The following is a 21,485-nucleotide window of genomic DNA, read 5'->3' as shown; positions in this document are numbered from 1 at the left end:
TTGGTCCAAAAACATTGTATTGAAACTTTTTGCTCCAAATCTACCCTCTTAATTTTCCTCCATTTGAATATGGATCATAGGAGCTACATTCAGTGTCTGTGTGAGCTGGAGTGGTTCTGCCCATCTTGGGAAGAGGAAGTGCTTCCTCTTGTGGTGCCATGTGTCAGAGCAGAGCTGCCTAATTGTGGGAGGTGTCACAGGGAGGGCCTACCTTGATTGGATTGGCTAAACCCCAATGACCCAAGTGTTCTTTAATAAAAAAAAAAAAAAAAAAGCCAGGGGGAGAGCGGACAGACTTCCTTCACTTCTGGGGCGTCGTTCCAGGTATGGGGATGATTAGTATTGCTGGGAAAACAAAGTGAATTTTGTATAGTATGACCCCTTATTACACGCATCTCCACATAAAGTTGGTAGTGTAGTTTGAACTATTCTGTAAAAATGTCTTAACTTGGAAACCAGTATTGGATAAACCTGCAGCCTGATGTTTCTGGATTGTTGACACATGACCATTGTTCAGCAATGGAAGGGTTGTAACCAGTGGTGACTGAAATGTTTCTTGGGTGGGGCTCTTCATTATGATTCATTCACTTTCAGCCAAAGTTAACTTCATTTAAATAGTGTTTAGAAACCACATCACAACAATCTTGCCTTTTTAAAATGGAGAGGGCCCCAGTGATGTGTGTGTGTGTATATATGTACATACAGTTTTAAACAGCTAGTGAATAGAGAGCACTTAAGACTCCTAACATACATGTAGACAAATACAAGCAGAGGCTTGATTAGTCCTTTAAGAAAATTAATGTTTTTGGGCTGACTTGCTTGAAATTGTATATGTATATTTTCAAAGCATTATACTGCTTTGAAAGAAACTTAAAAGGAAGTGCAAAATAAACTTTTTAAAGCTTATCAGTCAAATATGAGCATATCTAAACGTTATAAACTAACAAACCTGGAAACAAAATTCTGAACACATTTCTGTGTGCATTTAAAAATAATACTGGAGTAAGTTGAACCTGACCAGCTTTTCAGCCAATTGCTCCTTTCAAACGGTGAATTAGAAGAGATGTGACAGAATTAATAATCAGAGACTCACTTCTCGTCTTCAGCTCAACATCTCGAAGAAACACGCGAGCGCCCTCTATTGGCCAACCGCCACGGGTTTGTGTTTGTTGGGAATCTTCAGGGACCCGAATTGTTGGATTTCAAGATTTCTAACATTTAGTAAGGTAATGTAAAGCTTTTCAGCACGAAATTCGGTCTATTTTCCAGTTTTAAGCTCCAATAGCAGCTTAATCAGATTTTGATGAGTTTAATACATTCGTTCATGTGCTGGAGTCCCCCAAGCAAAGGCACAAATGACCAAACAAAAGGGAAAACATTCTCTAAAACCTAAATGTTGGTCCTCTTTATGAACTAATAGATTTACAAAAGCTAAACTACCATCATGCAGGCTGACTTCATTCAGGTAAGACGTGTGCAAATACTGACGTTTCTAAAATGGAGCTGGTAGAAAGACGATGGGAAATGCTCGTCTTGCAGATCATATTATTGCACTTTTCTTTTAAGCATGCTGTATTCTGAAATTTCTCCCAATTCCCTTTGAATAAGTTTAAAAATGATGGGGTAACTAGTTGTTTGCAGAAATTGAAGCAACTCCACATTTTTCCAAGGCATGATGAAACAAACCTTTTGGAACTTGCTGGTAATAAAACAAGTGGTTGAGAATGATATATACTTATTTATTCAGAAAAAAAACATACAATTCAGTAAAATGATCTTGTTTAATGAGTCTCGGAGCAACTGCAAAGGTCAGCATATCTGACAATAGGTGACACACAAAAACAAATCATTGTAATGAAATCAAACCACTGCTGGATGTGAAACGTGTGCAGGTTCATCAGCAGCAAAGGGCAGAGAGCTGGAGGACTTATTGAGTCACAGTCAAACAGCAAGCAGGCACAACTAAGATATTTCCCATGTTAAAGTCAGTGAAGGGATCAGCTACAATTTCATTCAAACATTTACATACAAACGCAATTTAACCAATTAAAATATTTATAATTGATGGGCTTATGAAGCAAACTTTTTAAATGAAGTCAGACATTCATTAAATGTTACTGAACTGCAACTTGATTTGAAGAATTCCACAAGACATTAAACTGAATGTGATGTGGGGAACTTAACTAGACAAGAACCGTCTGTCGAACTGTATTTATGCAATAAATAACTGACCAGTTTCTCACTTGCAGTTCAGATATTTCCCTTTTGCTTCTTCATACTTTAATAAAACTTGAATGGATTCAATCACAGTGGAAGTGATTAACTTCCTGGACTGATGTATGAGAGTAAAATGCAGAGCCTGAAAACTATTTCAACACTAACCCTCTCACATACAATGGTCACGAGATCTTCCTGGTTTGAGTTCATTTTTATTTTAGAATCCTCATTCCTATGAAGATAAACATCTATCTTAATCTGCTTAATCCAATCCAGGCTGGCCGGTTCGTCACGGGACAAACTCAGAGTAACTTTCACACATTGAGTGACCGATTGACCTAAAGGCCCCCAACTACATTCAAACTGGGGATTTTCTCACTGTGAGGCGAGAGCAAACCACTGCACTCCACCAACCAAACGTCAGACTGCCATGAAACAGTGCTGCAAAGAACTCCCTTCATTAACGTTCTAGTTTGTTCACACACTGCCACGGTTAGACAGCAGTTTGGGTTATTTCCCATCTTTGCAGCACCTCCTTTCACCTGCACGAGACATTAAGTGATGAAAAACTAGAATTCTGGAAAAGGAGCCTGGTTTCAACTCAAGTTTCGTAAACATAGAAACTCATTTATGAAGATGTCCACATGTGCAGCCAGTGGGTGTGGGTTCACCAGAGGGCTTTCTGAAACTTTGACTCAGTGTAACGTCATAACAACACACCTTTAAACTCGGTGTTTCTAAAATGTTTGCTTCAGTGCAACTGCTACCGAAAATCCATGGATTTAAAGACCAAACAAGAAGACAGTTTTATCCACTGTTACACAGTGAGAGTCCTTACAGCTGAAGCCAGTGATCAAATGTTGGGAGGATGAATGTTGTGCTCATGTGGGGAGGAGGACTCCTGTTGATTCTGCTGTTCGGGCTCCGTGTCTGTTTCCGTCTCGTAGGCAGCATCCACCTGCTGCGGCTGCTCCTCCTGCGGATGCTCTTGCTGCTGCGGCTGCTGCCGCTCCTCCTCCTCCTCCTCCTGCTGCTGCTGCTGCTGCTGCGGCTGCTCCTCCTGCTGCTGCGGCTGCTGGATGAGACCTCCGTCCTGAGCCGTGTTGTAGGAGCCACAGCCGGTGCACTTCATCCCCAACACGTGGAAAGGCACTGTGCAGTGGGTTTGACAGTCGTTACATATTATCTGCAAAGAAGAATAAAGAAACTCAACATGTGAGGTTCAACAACGACAAATCAGATTTAGAAAAGGTACTCACGGTCTTCAGAATACAAGTAGAAGAAAGCACAGATTAGAAAAGTTTAAAAGGTAAAATTACAAATTTAATTTTAACTTTAAAGATAGCTTTGAACCTATACACACAGTGCTGTTGTGCAGTACTGTTTGTCAGGTAATAATCTGATTCGATTTTGTATAAAACAAGGAATTCCAGCTTCAGAGTCACTTTAACCGTGAATCATTTTTGTAGACTTTAAAACAAGTAAAGAGCCTGTTTGAAGCATGCAAGGAGGAAAAACTAATTTCTTTTTGCACCTGGATTTTCTTTGTCAACAGAGTTTTCTCAAGGTCTTACTTTAACTGTGGCACCCTGGTACTCGGTGGGCATCGGAGACTGAGTGATCTCCTTGTCTATCAGATCCCAGTGGTCCTCCATGTTCCAAGCGGAGTGCATGCACAAAGGGCAGCGGTATGCTCTGAAACCAAAGAGCACATAACATGTGGGAGGTGTGATTCAGTGCATTTCCAACAGGAAGCAGGAGAAACAGAAAGGGTGGCTGACGACAAAGTTTGACATGCACAGAGAAAATCCACATGGATGTGCAGCAGATCCACAAAGACATTTATCAAACTCAGAAGCCGATGTTTTAGCTTAAGTAACAACGACTGGAGCCTAAATAATGTGTGTTTTGTCATTTGTATTCTATAAATTAAAAATAATACTTAAACAGGTAATGTGTGACATTTGCAAGTTGGTCATTTATGTTCATAATCTCAGTAAAATAAGTTAATGGTTAAAAAGCTCTTAAAATTTAAGGACAATTTAAAGATGTCTAGATTCTTCTGATCGAGTGTTCATTTATAATATTTCTCAGCAGGTGATTTCATACGAGATCCTCTTGAGAAGAGGGAAAGTAAAGACCTAGAGAACACAGAACATCCCCACTGGGCGATGTGGTAATATCAGTGCTCACTGTAAAGTACAGACGTTTCATTTTTTGTGCTTTTTGCTCATGAAATTGAATCAGTTATTAATCTCATGGAGACGTTTCTGTTTCATGGTCACTTTAGTTCTAGATTGCAGGAACTCCTTAATGGAATATCAGCCTATTCTGCTGCCTTTTTATAAAAAAACTAAAAACTAAAACAAAACAGCTGACCATGTTATCCATTTTACTTAAAATGCTTCCCCCCCCCTAATCATGCTTTGTTTTGACATTTGTCCCACTATCATTCCCCGACACACGTGCTGCATGCAAAAGATGATCAGTAATAGAGTTTCTTTTCTCTTCAGTAGGGAAACTAAAATAATTATTATTTGTTTTACCACAAGAAGCTAAATGGTTTGTAGGTCCGTCATATTTCATGAAAATGACTACAGGAATAGCCGATTATTAGAATCTGTACTCACCCTGTTCTGACCATGTCATCGAAGCAGGTCCTGTGTGAGTCAGCAAACACATTAATATCCAGGTTTTCATTATCACAAAGGTCATGATACGTTACAACAAAACATAATCCAGATCTTTATCTTTGCTTTAAAGTTGAATACATAGTATAGTTCACACCTATTATTTATAAAACCTTTGAAAGAATGTATAAAAGTATTAATTCTGCAGAGAAATATGCCAAAAGTCAATTGAAATGAATTTATCTTAAGATTAATGCATTAGTTCATCCGTCTAACAAATAAACACGAAACCTGTCAGAGTTTGATAAGTCATACTTGTGTAAAAGATGGCCGCATGGAAGGACATGAGCTCCGATTCTGGATGTATGAATGTCCTGCAATAAAAAAAAAAAAAAAAAAAAAGTCTTACAATCAGGAAAAGATGACATAAAGATGAAGCACTGCTCTTAAGGCACATGTTTTTACCTCCATACAGACCGGGCAGTTCTGCCTTGAAACATTTTCAACACACTGAAACACAAGAAAATGAATTTGAAGCTGAGAAAAAGATCTGCAGTGAAAGACTCAGGAACATGTGCAGACAAAATCATCACCTTATGGTTCCCTCGTAGATCCTGAGCTAAACATAAATTGCACTTCTCACAATGAAAATACTTCTCCCTGGGCCCGATCCTGAACACACAGAGTGCAGGATTGATGAGTTATAAAAAAATAAAGAAAGAAAGAAAAGACCACCTCGTGGATTTTAGTGAACCTTTGAGATAGGGGAATCTTACCTGCATATTCCACAGGCCTGACAATGGTACTGCTTCTTATCCTTGTCAAACAGATGGCAGATGTCGCAGTAATACTCCCCAAACTGCACATGACACTGTTGGCAAGCCTGCTGAGCCTAGAAGAATGAGGAAACACAACAGTTGTATATTTTTCATTCACGATAATCCATCGATCTTCAATACTACTTCATCCAGCTCAGGGCCACTGGCAGTGCATACATGGGACGGATCTCCAGCCCATCTGGAGCGCAGTCATCAGCAATAGCCTCACAATACACTGTGTGAATTATATGGATGATTAAATCCAGTTATGGGCTTTTCTGTGTGGAGTTTGCATGTTCTCCCTGTGTGTGTGGGTTGCCCTCCGGGTACTCTGGTTTGGTCCGAAGACATATATGTGGGGTTTAATGGTGAGGCAAAATTGGCCCCGGTGTGAATGTGTGTCGTTGTCTGTCTCTTTGTGTTTCCCTGTGGTGGACTGGGGTCTTGTCCAGGGTGTATCCCATCATCCTTAGTGAGCTCAGAGTGACTCCAGCGCCTCATAACCTTGGATAAAGCGGTTTAGAAGGATGGATCTGGATTAATATGATGGATGGTGCACATTTCCCTTCAAGAGGTCTCATTTTCCTCTCACAAACACACAATAAGAAATGTCCACTGATGTTTTCATTAATAACCCTGAACATCTTGCAGATACTATTATTTTCAGATTTCCTACATCATTTTAGTAGAAATAAATATATTCAGTCTTGTGAACTTGAACAGATCCATGTTGTTTGAACACATCTAGGAGCTGGAGCCAGTCACTGTAGTCTCTCCTCAGTTACAGATTATTAGAACACATCTAGGAGCTGGAGCCAGTCACTGTAGTCTCTCCTCAGTTACAGATTATTAGAACACATCTAGGAGCTGGAGCCAGTCACTGTAGTCTCTCCTCAGTTACAGATTATTAGAACACATCTCGGAGCTGGAGCCAGTCACTGTAGTTTCTCCTCAGTTACAGATTATTAGAACACATCTAGGAGCTGGAGCCAGTCACTGTAGTCTCTCCTCAGTTACAGATTATTAAAACACATCTCGGAGCTGGAGCCAGTCACTGTAGTCTCTCCTCAGTTACAGATTATTTGAACACATCTCGGAGCTGGAGCCAGTCACTGTAGTCTCTCCTCAGTTACAGATTATTTGAACACATCTCGGAGCTGGAGCCAGTCACTGTAGTCTCTCCTCAGTTACAGATTATTTGAACACATCTCGGAGCTGGAGCCAGTCACTGTAGTCTCTCCTCAGTTACAGATTATTTGAACACATCTCGGAGCTGGAGCCAGTCACTGTAGTCTCTCCTCAGTTACAGATTATTTGAACACATCTCGGAGCTGGAGCCAGTCACTGTAGTCTCTCCTCAGTTACAGATTATTAAAACACATCTCGGAGCTGGAGCCAGTCACTGTAGTCTCTCCTCAGTTACAGATTATTTGAACACATCTCGGAGCTGGAGCCAGTCACTGTAGTCTCTCCTCAGTTACAGATTATTAGAACACATCTAGGAGCTGGAGCCAGTCACTGTAGTTTCTCCTCAGTTACAGATTATTAGAACACATCTAGGAGCTGGAGCCAGTCACTGTAGTCTCTCCTCAGTTACAGATTATTAAAACACATCTCGGAGCTGGAGCCAGTCACTGTAGTCTCTCCTCAGTTACAGATTATTTGAACACATCTCGGAGCTGGAGCCAGTCACTGTAGTCTCTCCTCAGTTACAGATTATTTGAACACATCTCGGAGCTGGAGCCAGTCACTGTAGTCTCTCCTCAGTTACAGATTATTTGAACACATCTCGGAGCTGGAGCCAGTCACTGTAGTCTCTCCTCAGTTACAGATTATTAAAACACATCTCGGAGCTGGAGCCAGTCCAGGCTGTTCCTCCTCACTGACCTGCTGCACCGTCAGGCAGTCGGAGCACTGCACCTCTCGGACTTCGAATCGGTCCATCTGGTGGTTCTCCTCGGCATCATGGCACAGCCGGCACACGTACAGCTTCCCACAGCAAGGAGCCTGAGGGACAGACAATCTGGTTTGGTGTGTCCAGGGCCGGAGTAGTCGTGGACACTACGCACTTATTCACAGCTGCTTTATCGACACTAGTTCTTTTAGCCTGAACTAACCAGCTAGCTAGGTGGGAGCAGCAGCCACCAGAGCCCCGCGGACGCTCGGCTTTCTTTCCCTAAATTAACTGAATGGTTCTCGGGTTGTCTCCGTCATGCACGGAAAGTAAAAGTTTGCTGGACGTTTATAAAGTTAATGTAAACTTACTTTGAGCAAACAGCTGCGGACGTAATGCTCGCAACCGGCGGGAGACGCCATGGCAACTCTTCTTCTGTCACTGCAGATGCGAGTCAGAGGAGCGACTCCGAGACGCCGTCCCGCCACCTGCCGGGCTAAAAAAGCGGTGCAGGCAGGTCTGCAACAAAGTTTTACTAACGATACAATATAGTTAGTCTAAATGTATTACACTCCAGTCACCATAGAGCACGTACACGTTAATATTACTGATTTAATGTTAACCTGTCCTATTTCATATCTATATTTTATTTTCCTAATATGAATTTCCCTCTGGGACTTATTAAGTATTATATTCCAATTTATTCGATTCCAGTTGGTCTAAACAGCATACACCAACTCTATGAACTGCTAAAGTGAGGGATACATAAGAACTTTATGATTATAAACCGCCAGTCTGCGCCGCTGGTGTAGTGGTATCATGCAAGATTCCCATTCTTGCGACCCGGGTTCGATTCCCGGGCGGCGCACGGTTTTGTTTTTACCTTGAAATTTCGAAACTTAAATCACTCTTGAAGGGAATAGATTTTCTTCCACAATAATGCAAAATTGTATTTATCATATGTAATTTTTCACTTCATAACACCGATGTTTTACACGGAACTCCCACATGTGTCCAGATGTGTCTTTCTCTTTACCCGTTAAATTATTATAGACGTCAGTGTGCACGTGAATAAAACACATAGTCCGTGCGGGCACACGCAGTACGAGCTCCGTCCGATGTACAATCACATCTTTACTGTGCGCGCGAGCGAGTTGATTTGATTTCTGGCTTCCTCTCGTGCGCGCAGGTTGACGCTGCTGACGCCGCTCCTCCGCCATCTTCAACTTCCTATTGTTTGCATCAGACGGAGGCTGTCTGCGGTGAGAGCGAGCGAGGGACGGAGCGCGGAGACTTGGCCACGGATCCGTCGTCAAGCCGTAGATATTAGCCCCCTCCATTTTCACGTCCCGCGTTCCCGCTCCGGTGCAGGCGAGAGCCATTTGTATGCCATTTGGATTAAAGGGATCTCAGCGGAACATTGACGATGGACGACGACCAGCCCAGAACCTTGTGAGTATCGCCAGGGCGCGTCTACGTCCTGGACGGGGAAGGCTTCGTCTAAGTGCTGCGCTGCTGGAAACGTTTCCACGTTGTTGTTTCAATTAAAAGCGGCAAAGGCCATGTAGTAGGACACATATGAGTATTTAAATCACCCTATTTATCTACAAGGCCTCAGTAACACGTTCGAATGTGAGAAAATGTCCTCGATGTGTCGATGTGAAGACAAAGTGAGGTTTTGATATAAATAGACGGAACCACAGATCGAAAGTGAGCTACCAGCTAGTGGAAGCTAACGTTAGCCAAATAAGCGTCCAGCGAGTCATTTCTGTCCAAATAAACGTGTTGTCGAGGCGTGGGGAGCATATTCACTACAATCGTTATATTTCACCAATATCTGAATCACACTGTCTGATTTTTACTTGTGAAAAGGGGATTTTGTGTAGAACCGTTACTTGGCAGCAGTTAGCCTGAGGCCCGCTGGAGCCGGCTAGCTGTGTGTGGCTAGCTGGCGGACAAGCCACGTCAACGCTCGGAGAGACGGTCCGGGACCGCTCCGGCCCGGGAGAGGACACTCTCCTGTGGTCTGTGCGGACCGGAGACTCTCCCCGGGAGTTTTCACCCATTATATCATTTGTGCTTTCACGCCGATTTAAGGGATTGTTGTGGCATGCGAGCTAGCCCGTTTAACTAGCCTTTGTTTGCGTGCTACTTCCTGTTTGACAAAGACTCAGTCCACTCTCATCTCTCCCCATGTTTGCAGGTACGTGGGGAATCTGTCCAGGGATGTCACCGAGCCCCTCATCTTGCAGGTCTTCACACAGATAGGACCGTGCAAGAGCTGTAAAATGATCGTCGATGTGAGTGTCTTTCCGTTTTAATTCCGTGATTGCTCCTGGAAGTCAAAACATTCACTCATGGTTGTACCCACGACGTCTGGCGGATCTGTCCCCGATCTTAACGTCACATCAGGGCATCTGTATGAAAGGTGCTTTGATTTGCTCTGCCCACATGTTCACCGCCAGCTGTGCCACTGTTGGAGGTATTCTGTGGTCTGTGCGGTGGTTTATTCATTTACAAGTCCTTTGGCAATCTGTTTCTGCAGCTCCGAGTCATTGTTTTTATATCAATCAGTTAAGACAACTTTATTCTTTATAAAATTAAGTCCTGTTTTAAGATCATGTATAAATAATGATACAAAAAATACCAAAAGCTATCTATACTATTTGTTTAACAGTCTTCCAAAAGTGAGATGTGACAAATCACCAGGTCTACATTCATCTGAAATCTTTTTATCCAAATCAAGTTTTCCAGTTTTAAACTGAACCACCAGACCGCTGCTCTTTGTTAATCCTCATTGCACAACTTTACAGACTTTATCCTCCCCTTGCTGTTCCAGTGTTTCTTGTTGAGTGTGTTCATGTAATGACAGTGGATCATTTTCTCGTCATGGCAGTTCAGCCTTTACATGCACTGGGTGGGTCCTGTCACCTGCCAAATCTTATCTTACTATTTTCCTTGTTGACAGACGGCTGGAAATGACCCATACTGCTTTGTGGAGTTCTATGACCACAGGCATGCTGCTGCCTCACTGGCAGCCATGAATGGAAGGAAAATAATGGGTAAGGTAAGCTATCGTATCTACAGGGTGAGTGGGGACGGGAGGGTGCTGGGTATTGGACATGTAGGTTGTGTGCTTCATATGAATAAACAAAATCAAGCTGACTGGTGCCTTTTGGAATACTCTGTTAATTGCCTATGGTGTACTCCATATGCTGGATAAAGTGAAGATCGGAGATGAGTGGCTACTATGTTTATTAATGAGTAGGATACACTGCTCCATCCAGATGAATATCACAGAATATTTACTATTACAGCCTCAAACGTGGATATTTTGAAAGCCAGAAATCTAGTTGTGGGACATGGTGTCATCTTCCAGTATTTGTCCTGCATCAATATTTCAACTGAAGAGTCAGATGAGTCAGAGAAAATCTCTTATTCAGTTCTGCAAGCTGTGAAGTCAGGGAGGAGCAAAGGAGCAACCATTAGCGTTTTAATCTTCAACATTTTAAAGACCACCAGGCCTCATAAAAAGAATATTAAATTGGTGCTGGATGGCGCAGTAATGAGCTCAGTGTGAGAACATAAACCTGAAATGGCTGCGTCGCTGAACTGAGCAACCGCAGCATTTGGGTGCGTCAGACGTATCGTAACCTTTTATCGCACTATTTTAGATGCATTTGTGTTTATTGGCTTCAGTGTTTTAATAATGCACTGATCTGCTCCTCAGTTTGTTTCATACACGTTTAGCGCAGTCACAAGTATTGTAGTGTTATGGCACCTTCTTATACCAAATGTAAATCTTGCAGAGTTGGTTTACATTCACGGCAGCCTACAAGTCATTCACCCGACAGTGGAGGCTTTACTACTTGATGTAAACATACTCCACCTGGCCTGTGCTCTCTCTGCCCTTGTCCGCAGGAGGTCAAAGTCAACTGGGCCACGACGCCGACAAGCCAGAAAAAAGACACAAGTAGTGAGTGTGACTTTGTTTGTTGTGGACGAATGTTTGATGACAGATGTTTGAGTCACCGGGACAGAAACGTTGATCTAAGTTAAGAGGGAGGAAATAACCTGAGTGTTATTTGTACAGTTATGGCAGTTCAGTGTCTTTCATGTTATATTGACTAAACACTTCAGGGAAAAACTGAAGTATTTACACACAGTTATTGTATATAAATGTAAGTGCATCCACGCTTCATAGAAAGCGCGTCATTACATTATGTATGTCACTTTTACCAGGAGCTCTTTATCTCCGGAAATAAGTAACAACCCGTGAAATGAGTTTAAAGCCGACTTTGTATTTTAATCCATCTTTTTATTCCCATTTAGATCACTTTCATGTGTTTGTTGGAGACCTCAGCCCAGAAATAACCACAGAAGACGTCAAAGCTGCCTTCGGCCCTTTTGGCAGGATATCGTAAGTCTCAAACTGAATCATTAAATTAGTAAGTCGGGGATCGACCGCAGTCCAGTTCGCTTGCCACACACCAAATACTCTTATTAGGAAAACAATGGAAGCAAATCATGGCACATGAGTGCGTCCCCAGAGGACTCGATCCTTTTGAGGGTTTTAGAATTTCCATTTCAGTTGAAACAGTTTCCGTAACGGTGGGGTGTAATCAACTGTTGATTCAGTTTATGGTCAAATAATGTATAGGGAAAGAAAAATCATCAACTGATTTGAGCTTTTATGCAAACATTAGTTTTAATGTCTTTCTGAAGTTTTGTGGCTGAGTGAACATGATTTCATCAGCATTAAACTGAGACAGTAATTTCGGGCAAAGTGCAGGTGAATTGAAAATGTTGGTTAAATATGAGTCAGGATTCCTGCTGTGTTGCATTTTTTCTTAAAATGCTGCTTCATTTGTGTTTTGTCCACAGAGATGCTCGTGTAGTGAAAGACATGGCTACAGGGAAGTCTAGAGGTTATGGCTTTGTGTCCTTCTTCAACAAATGGGTAAGTTAGTGACTGTGTTGTAGTTTATCTGGCAAAAATCAAACTGACCAAAGAAGTTTGGTTGCAACTCGGGGCGAATGGAATCAATCAGCTAAGAAATAAACATCTGCTGTCTCACAATTTGGCAGAATAATGTCAGTTAAAGTTATTAGTGATTCATTCCTGTGCTACGCTGCTTAATTGTTACCACAACCCACCACTAGTCGGGGCTACAGAGCCATCGAAGAGCAGTACTTGGGTTCACTGCTGGTTTAAGACAACACAGAAGGAATAAGGTGATGTTCTCTTGCAAATACAACACAGCTTTTCAGTGTTTTCAACTGGAAAATGAAGAAACTGGCTAGTAAGTACACTGACGGGCTCAAAACTGGTCAGAAATGGTTCTACTGGAGCAAAGCAGAGGCACATTTCACTCATTTAGATATTAACCTGCTGCTCTTGGTGGTGCTACTTTGTTTTGACATCATTTACCCACTTCCATCCTACCTGAGGCCTAAACTATGAAGCAGGCTTAACATACCTGGGATATCTCTCTGTTACCCGGGTTGACTTACCCAGACATTTGCGTTCCTGTTAAGTGTTAACATGAAGCAGATTATCACGTTGTAGGTCAACCCAGGCCTTTCCCGTCTTTGATCAGTGTGCACGCACACAAAGGGAGTGGTGCTTGCAGCAGCCGACCAATCACAAACCCTGCAGAGCAGCTTGCGTAATGGATGAGCAGACAATAATAAAAAATCTAAAGACTTCAATCATCGTCCACGCCAAACACAACACTGATGCCGCAGCGAAACCCAGGAAGAAATGCTCACACAAATTTACCAACTCTGTTATTGCACAACTGTGTGAGATTATGCAACGTGAATTCATCTGACAACTGACGGCACTGTGATCACTCCATTTCACTCTCTAACGTCACAGGCAGTGCTTCCTCAGTGCTCTTCGTTCAGTTTATATTTCCCGTTGAGTTGTTTTAAGGCTCCGCCCCCCTGTAAGTGCAAAACAATTAAATTCATTATTTCAGATGCATTATCTGCTCACCAATCAGGATCTTCTAAGGATGGGCAGGTCATTTTACAAGAGATCTGATTGGTCAGGAGGGAGAGCTTTCATACTGGTTGATCTCTTTTCTACCCTGGTAAGAAGTGAACTAGTGTCGCAGTACAGAAAACCCAGGTTTAACCCTGAAGTTACCTCAACAAAGAGAAATCCCACTGCGTAGTGTAGGCCTCCGGTCTGAGAAGATAACGCAGCTCATCACAACAATGTTTGGGTTCAACTCTATTGAAAAGCTTCAGGAAGTGAAGCCTGAGGACACCAGGCTACATTTCCACTCTTCTGTCAGTGCTTTCCATATCTAAACTAATTGAGTAGTTTTTATTCTACAACAGGACCCAATCATGTGCTAATCGTTCACACTCAATATTTAGTTGGGAATTTTGTTTTAAATTGACTGCATGTTTAAAAGTTGATTACATTAGTTCAGCTGCTGATCTGATAGCGTCGGAAGTTCCTCTCTGCAAATTTTGTCTGGAGGTTGGGTTCTGTAAACATGTTTTAACTGTTGGAAGTCTTAAGATGTGCAAATCACCCAAACTGTGTAGGTGTATATCGCATAGGTAACTGGGTTTCAAACCACGCTGTCACAACAGGTGGTTTGTAATAGAATTGCTTCTTGTGCTCTTCAGCCTGGAGGTTGGAGCATTCAAGATGTTCAAAATGAGATTGTTTGGAATGCTTCCACAGAATCCCACCCTTGAGTCCATCTCTAAAGACTTGAGGACTTTTTATTTGATTTTTTATTTTAAGAGTTTGAAGAAGTGTCCTGGACTGAGTGAATATTCTGCTGCTCTTCAAAGTTTTCTTGATCCTGTGTAGGAACTTTCACTGCAGAATGACGAGTGTTCCATGTTGTGCCACCTGAGGATTCAGATAGTCACCGTTAGGTTTTCACCTGGCCTATTTGTACTGACATTTCTTTCATGACTTCATCTTCACTCTGACCCACGAACTCTCCTTGGTGGGATTGGGGTTAAATGAAACATGTTGACTCAGCATGGGGAGCAGAGTCGCCTCATCTCATCCACCTTTCAATGTTGACCCCACTCAGTCATGTCATCACAACGTCAGTATAATAAACCCACAACTAATCCAGATCGCACTCTTCATCGCTTCTTTCCAGAAGGATTAAAGTTAATCTACCAGATTCCATACGGGAAAAATTTAAATATTTAGGAGCCACTTTTAGTTGTTGATATACGTCTCTTAATATGTTGTCAAAACCTTTCTGAAGGAAATTCGTAATTACTCATAAAAACACGAATTTCCAGCATTTAGATTTTGCAGAACATACCCGGGTTTGTTGACGTCTTGTGGTCACGGAAACTCCAGAAGATTCCAGAAGCATCGTGTCTAAGATCCCGTTTGTACACTTAATCTCTCCAGATCTGGATTTGCACTGGGAAAACGATTACCGATCAGTTTCACAACATGTTAGACTGTTCTGGCTTGAAAACTCTTCCTTTGAGAAAGTCTGGATTTTTTTTCATGCTGAATCTGTCAAACGTTGATATTTTCACTGGAGCGGCCGCGACGCCATCTTTGATATCCCAGAAACCCTTGCTTCTGAAGATGATGTCAGTTTGTAAAACGTCAACAGAGTTTGATGGCTTAAAATTCTGGTTTGTTTGTAAACATTTCCACTTTGGTGTGGTCGATTTGGGAAACTGGGGGTTGGAAATGAGTGTTGATGGTCTGGTTTTTCTGTGTTGCTTCATTCTCTGTGCAGAAGGGATGCCTTTCATGTGAAGTATATTTCAAAGATTTTTCTAGTAGAGTAACTTTAAATCTGTGAAAGTCATTGTGTTCTGATTTGTTGACGCCCCACACAGCGCCCTGATTTTTGGGAATTTCTGTGGCACTTTCAAAGTTTTCATTTTTGGGGATTATGTTGTTTTACAAAAGCAATTTGTTTTATTTTTAGATATTGTTATTGTGAGCTCGTAGTTCCAAAGAATAAGCAGATTCTCTCTCTTTGTTCCAGGATGCGGAGAATGCCATTCAGCACATGGGTGGTCAGTGGTTAGGAGGTAGACAGATTCGAACTAACTGGGCCACAAGAAAGCCCCCTGCCCCAAAGACCACCTATGAAAGTGAGTCGTCACCGACGTGCAGCTTTGGTTTGCTTCACATGTCGTGATGATGGGTTAACGTGTGTTTCATCTCTCTGCTTTTCTTCCAGGTAACTCGAAGCACCTATCCTTTGACGAAGTAGTGAGCCAGTCCAGTCCCAGTAACTGCACCGTGTACTGCGGGGGTGTCAGCACAGGCCTGACAGGTAATGAGCTGCTGACCTATCAAGGTGTAACCTGCCGTCTCCCACAGTCAGCCATGATGGACCATAAATTGAACCAAATGAAGCCGAATAGAAAAAGCTGAATGTTTCAAGTTTAATCGGCTCAGTGAGCGTGCTCTGACGACTCATTGCTTTAATGGTCTACGATGGGAATAGATTACATATTCAGCACGTGTGTCTGAAATGAACGTATGCAGAAACAAAATCTAATATTTCCTGTGTTTTGTTTTGTTTCAGAGCAACTGATGAGACAGACCTTCTCCCCCTTTGGACAAATCATGGAAGTCAGAGTATTTCCAGACAAAGGCTATTCATTTGTGAGGTACAAGTGCATTTCTCCCTTTCCACCTGTAGTCAGTACTGTGCTAACTATTAGGAATATCAATAACCTAGTTTGAGAGTTAAATTCTGTGCTGTTTATTGTGTTGGTCCTGAGTACAACAAAACCCCTCGCTTCTATGTGTACAAACCAAATAGGGTTTTTTATGACGGGATGAATTAAATTTTCCTCAATAGAGAGAATCGGATGGCTCTTTACATTTTAAAAACTATTGATGGGACAGAGATGTTACTCCTTACATCCAGATCGCCTGCCTCGCTGCGTTCCTACAGCGATCATCTCACTCGTCCTCTGTTCCCATAATTATTATTCATCCTCTTTTCACAGTTTGCAGCTGCCGAGTGTTCGCTCACTTTGTCAATCCATCATTTTATTTTTTGTCCAGGTTTAACTCGCATGAGTCGGCGGCCCATGCCATCGTGTCCGTGAATGGCTCTTCAATAGAGGGACACATAGTGAAATGCTACTGGGGTAAAGAGACTCCAGATATGATGAACTCGATGCAGCAGATGTCCATGCCCCAGGTAAGGACACCAGAAACAAGCCTATAGAACACTGATGGTTTTGTGTTCACCTAAATGTAGCCTGGACATCAGGATTAGTTTCCTCAACCGAGGAGGTGTTCTAAATGAAACCACTCCAGCACTTTCATTTCATGCATTTCATGTTGAAGAGGGTTATATGTGCTTCACTTGAAGGGGTTTTGAGTGTATTTCAGCGTGAGAGCAAACTGGATCTAAATATATTGTGCACAGGCGGATATTTTAGGGTGTATTTGCACCCGCCGTTTTTAGGTCAACCCAGTTCACTTTTGTGACCAAGTACAGTTTGGTAGGATGGACGAGAACTCGCCACTCACTGTGATGTGGATTAAAATACCAAAAAAATAAATGCAGATTATATCCAACAGTCTTATGCACATAAGAAAAGACGATGCCGTGGTGCAACAGAGGGCTTTATATTTAGCCCCTGAAGGAAACAGGTCGTACCTACGTAAACGTCACGCTCATCATGTTCAGTAGTCATGGAGACAAGACGGTCATCGTGGAACCATGATCATATGCATGGAAACATGTCGCTGTGTTCAGTAGTCATGGAAACATGTCGCTGTGTTCAGTCGTCATGGAAACATAATCCATGTGTGAAAACCCCCTGTAACAAACCAGTGTTAGAAATCATCAGTTTTCCCTGTGCTGTAAGTGAAATCGACCATATTTCTTCTCGTTGACTCCTGATTCCCATCATGCATCACACGGTGGTGTTGGTGTGGATGTCTAGTAAGTTAGGAGTTCAAAATCCAAACGTTTCGGTTCAAGGTCATAGCACTCTATGGTAGTAATTTAAATAAACAAACATTTGCAACCAACTGCTCAGTGAGCTAAGGTTTGTCCAGGCGGTTATCCTTAGCTCTTTAAGTTTACAGCCTGAAAATAAAGTAACTTTTCTCATAGATTCAAAAAAACAAACAAACCCCAACCTAGAATTAATTCAGTTTTAATAACAACACCAGTTACAACATTACCATCTTGCATTATGTTTTTGGGGAAACCCTGACCAGCGTTTTCAGATCGGGACTCAGGGGTGGCAGGTTTCTACTGAACTGGTTTCTTTTTTTAGACAAGTTGACATTAGATGGCAAACTAGAGTCGTTGCTGCCGACAGACTCACACGTCAAATGTAACGTAGATCTAAACCCTCAGCAGTTTATTTAAAAAAGCTCCAGGGTGACCTCAGCCAGCCGTAACTATGATCTTTAACCTATAGGGAAGTTTAAAACCTGATCGTAAAGTAGAAAATCAGTTCGCCTCTACCTGAAACCGAGAGCAGCTACCTCACAAGAGGAGCTTGATTCTCTAAAATCGCCATTTTTGGAAAAAGAAGAAAGTGTCTGACACCATAAAGTGAGAGCCGTTACCATGAGAATCTTAATAAGTTTCCTTGTCGTCTGTTTTGACTGGCAGCTGCTATCTTGTTTTGGTCTGCTGCTGTTCTGATACACGTGGTTTTCCCTCCTTTGCGCTCTGCAGCAGAACAAGATGGGCTTCGCTGCAGCCCAGCCTTACGGCCAGTGGGGCCAGTGGTACGGCAACGGGCCCCAAATCAGCCAGTACGTCCCCAACGGGTGGCAGGTCCCCACCTACGGCGTCTACGGTCAGGCATGGAACCAGCAGGGCTTCAAGTAAGTAGCACGACGTGCACAGGGCTCCCCTTCACCGCCGCCGCCTCCTCCTCCTCCTCATCTTCCTCCAACATCTTCAGAGCCCCTCCCCCTCCCTTCAAGACCAGGGCAGCGAGAGCCAGATCTGGCCACAGGGGGGAGCCGTCACCTCCCTCCTCCCAACCCCACCTCCTCCCCTGATCCTCTCCAGAAGAATTTACAAACAGACATACAGAACGATCCGAACTAAAAAGAAAAGTTAATAGTTTCGGTGTGTCATTACTGTTCACTGTGCACATCACATCCTATACGTGAAGCCTTTTGTTCTGTTCATTCTTTTTTGTCTGTAAAAAGAAAAGAAAAAAGATCTTGAAAGTCACTGAACACCTTTTTTTGAATTTGAAGTTTAATTGACTGAGAAACAAATAACCTACTGCTCGCAGACAGTTTTTTTTTCTTCTTTTTTTTTTCCCTTGTTGGTTGTTCAGATGAAGACTACATTTCCCTGTGTGTAACGACTGTCTTCTCTCAGGCTGTGCAGTTTTTCTGTATGTCTTCAATCATGTCAGAGCTTTTTGTTTTTCCTTTTTGGTTTCATTGGTTCATTGCGATCTGTATTTGAATGTCGGCACACATGTTCAATTTGTTTTTGTTTTGTTCTAATGTAGACAACCTGTGCAGTGTTGTTGTGTACACCCAAGAAATAAAGGAGAGGCCTTTTCGTTGCTCGCAGTCGTAACGTTCTTGGCGAACAGCTGCGTTAGACGGGCTCTGCACGCTGGCGTGAGGGAAATGTGACACGAAGCCGAATGTACAGTGAAAAGCACAAATCCTCCGACCGAGGCCAGGCCTCTCTCACACTTGAATTTTGAAGCTAGGACTGTATAAGCTGTCTAATCCCCCACACTGAGTTTAGACTTCAGTTTGCTTTAAAACGCATCGTGTGAGCGAGGGGAGATCTGACTTCAGGGGCCAAACGTAGAGGTGTGAGATGAGAAACAAAGATGATCCACGGCTGGTTTCCAGTCGTGGCGTTAGCGGTGGGGGGGTGGGGGGGTGGAAAGGATTATTTAGTTTGCTGCGCTTTAGCCTGTATGCTCTTTGTCTGCTTGTTCACCCATGTATGATCAAACGACACTTCCCCTCTCGTCCCTCCAAACATGCCCTCCACTTTCTGTCTGATTTGTTCATTTCCTTTGCTTCCTTGTTTGGTTTTTTGTTTCTCCCCAGCCTTCCTCACCCTCACAACCTCTGATAACTCTCGTTTGCCTTCTCGTTCTCATTCCAGCCTGTCCAGATTCTAGTAGCTCTAATACAAACCGTTCCCTTTGCCTCCCTCTCGCCTAGTCTCTTCTAACCTGCTGGCATTTTCTCTCTCTCTCTCTCTCCCCCTCTCCCTCTTTACTTCGTTTTTTTTGCAGTCACTTACCGGCCAGTGCTGGGTGGACTGGCATGAGCGCCATCAGTAACGGTGGGGTTATGGAGCCCACACAGGGATTGAATGGCAGTATGCTAGCGAACCAGCCCGGTATGGGAGCCGCAGGATACCCCACACACTGATAGGTGGGCAGGGTGGCAGAGCTTTCTTTTGTCAACCGTCAGCCGGTTCCCGGCTGTAGGGCGTCACAACCCCCCTCCACTTGTGGCAGGACTCAGACTTTATACCTGGGACGTGGAACCTGATGAAAGGTGACGCCTGTGAGATGTACATGGGATTTCGTTGGGTGGGGTGGGGTGGGGTGGGTGGGGGGTGGGCGTTGAGTCAACGGGAGCCAGGGAACAGCGATTTGTCCCATGCAGGTATTTACACCCTCTGTGGTTGGCAAGACTGGCCGTGAACCAGGGCTCGGACCATTTTTAAGTTAACTGTAAATGAGTATAAAACTGTAAAGGAGAAACTTTTTGATTTTTTTTTTTTCTCTCGTTCTTCTGGGTTTTACAAATTGCTTCCATTTTCACATCTTCCCTCGCAGACGAGCCACAACAAGGTGCGTCTCCTCTTCTGTTTTTGTAAAGAAACTCTGGAAGTGAGTAATGCTAAGTTATGAACCTCGGTTCTCATTGAGGAATGGAAATCCTGTTTAATTTCTCCTTTAATTTCCTCTCGGATTAAAATCAATTGCAGGGATTGTTGCCACTGCTGTTTCTCTGTAAGGGCAGATAAATATTGCACAGTTTTTTCCTCTCTTGTACTTGCTAAACAAATTTGACAACCAAGAGTTTTTTTTTTCTTTGCATTCCATTTCTCCACCGTATTCTCAGACGGCCTCAATTCTTTTTTTCGCCACATGTAAATAACCATTCATTCATTCATTCATTCATTTGAAACGATGTAAGTAAAATGCTACTGTTAACTGTGGGTGCTTGCTTTTTTTTTGTTTTGATAACTCGACAGTTAACTCCGACATTGTACGTAGCAGAGTGGCACTATTCCACTGTGACGGTGACAGTGCAACACACACACACACACACACACACACACACACACACACACACGAGCGCGCATACGTTTCTTCCATGCAGGGATAAGACAGCATTGCCATGCAGTGCATACTTAAAATTTAACACAACTCAAATGTTAAAGGGTGATCATGTTTGACACCTGATGTTTTTTAAATATCTATTGAGACGCCAGTATTTTATATCAAAAAAAAGAAATGATCTGAGTGGATTTCCAACTCGCTCTTTTTGCCAGAGAAATGGGGAGGCCTACATTGTAACTGTTGCCTTATAGAGCTGGTTTCTTTTAGCTGATAAGATTCTCTTTTTGATTAGGCAGTGCCTATGGATATTTTCAGACCCTTTTGTTTAGAAAGGTGTTCGCCCTGAGAACTGATGACTCTGCTACTGTAATCAATGTTTTCTTGCTTTGTCCAATTAAAATGCTAATGCACATAAACCGCATGTCGTGTTTGCCTTTTTCTCACTGAGGTGTTTGGATTTGAAAGAAGAAAAAAAAGCCATAAAACCTCTGCAGATGGACCGACTGTTACCGACTTCACTTTCAGTGAGATCTTGTAGTTTGACGTCTGCGTTCCAAATGTTTTCAGCTTCTACTTTTATTACAACTCGTGAGTCAAGTTAAGGGAGGATGCTTTCAACAGGTGGGTCGT

General features: G+C 42.7%; 2 protein-coding genes across 3 annotated transcripts; one reads left to right on the top strand and one right to left on the bottom strand.

Annotated features, from left to right (window-relative positions):
• Positions 1-1,720: 1,720 nt before the first annotated feature.
• On the bottom strand, positions 1,721-8,002 carry rchy1 (ring finger and CHY zinc finger domain containing 1). Its single transcript, XM_080468113.1, has 9 exons — positions 7,931-8,002; positions 7,553-7,672; positions 5,624-5,739; positions 5,441-5,519; positions 5,313-5,357; positions 5,163-5,221; positions 4,848-4,877; positions 3,792-3,912; positions 1,721-3,403 (listed from the first exon to the last, which is right to left on the bottom strand). Exons 1-9 carry the CDS (start codon positions 7,979-7,981, stop codon positions 3,071-3,073), a joined length of 954 nt encoding a protein of 317 aa, XP_080324239.1. The 5' UTR covers positions 7,982-8,002; the 3' UTR covers positions 1,721-3,070.
• Positions 8,003-8,798: 796 nt separating this feature from the next.
• On the top strand, positions 8,799-21,275 carry LOC308111941 (cytotoxic granule associated RNA binding protein TIA1-like). 2 transcript variants are annotated; one of them, XM_080467080.1, is made up of 12 exons: positions 8,799-9,011; positions 9,763-9,859; positions 10,528-10,626; positions 11,481-11,535; positions 11,892-11,979; positions 12,444-12,519; positions 15,563-15,671; positions 15,761-15,856; positions 16,112-16,196; positions 16,600-16,738; positions 18,242-18,393; positions 19,794-21,275. In XM_080467080.1, the coding sequence occupies exons 1-12, from the start codon at positions 8,986-8,988 to the stop codon at positions 19,930-19,932; spliced, it is 1,161 nt and encodes a 386-aa protein (XP_080323206.1). In that variant the 5' UTR covers positions 8,799-8,985; the 3' UTR covers positions 19,933-21,275. The 2 variants fall into 2 exon arrangements, with proteins under 2 accessions (XP_080323206.1, XP_080323207.1); XM_080467081.1 differs by lacking the exon at positions 19,794-21,275 and adding an exon at positions 18,474-19,098.
• Positions 21,276-21,485: the final 210 nt, after the last annotated feature.

This window comes from Lipophrys pholis (assembly GCF_963383615.2).
Source record: "Lipophrys pholis genome assembly, chromosome: 7".
Taxonomy (NCBI): Eukaryota; Metazoa; Chordata; class Actinopteri; order Blenniiformes; family Blenniidae; genus Lipophrys; species Lipophrys pholis.
Note: the sequence above shows the minus strand (reverse complement) of the source record. Positions and strands in the feature narration are given on the sequence as shown.

Bases quoted from the DNA above. Each gene is read 5' to 3' on its own strand.
- rchy1 (XM_080468113.1), bottom strand. From the start codon at position 7,981: ATGGCGTCTCCCGCCGGTTGCGAGCATTACGTCCGCAGCTGTTTGCTC. The intron at 5,358-5,440 runs GTGATGATTTTG...CTTGTGTTTCAG, and splicing joins ATCTACGAGGGAACCATAAG to TGTGTTGAAAATGTTTCAAG. The intron at 3,913-4,847 runs GTGAGTACAGAT...CTTTGGTTTCAG, and splicing joins GATGACATGGTCAGAACAGG to AGCATACCGCTGCCCTTTGT.
- LOC308111941 (XM_080467080.1), top strand. From the start codon at position 8,986: ATGGACGACGACCAGCCCAGAACCTT. The intron at 11,536-11,891 runs GTGAGTGTGACT...ATTCCCATTTAG, and splicing joins CCAGAAAAAAGACACAAGTA to ATCACTTTCATGTGTTTGTT. The intron at 11,980-12,443 runs GTAAGTCTCAAA...TTTTGTCCACAG, and splicing joins GGCCCTTTTGGCAGGATATC to AGATGCTCGTGTAGTGAAAG.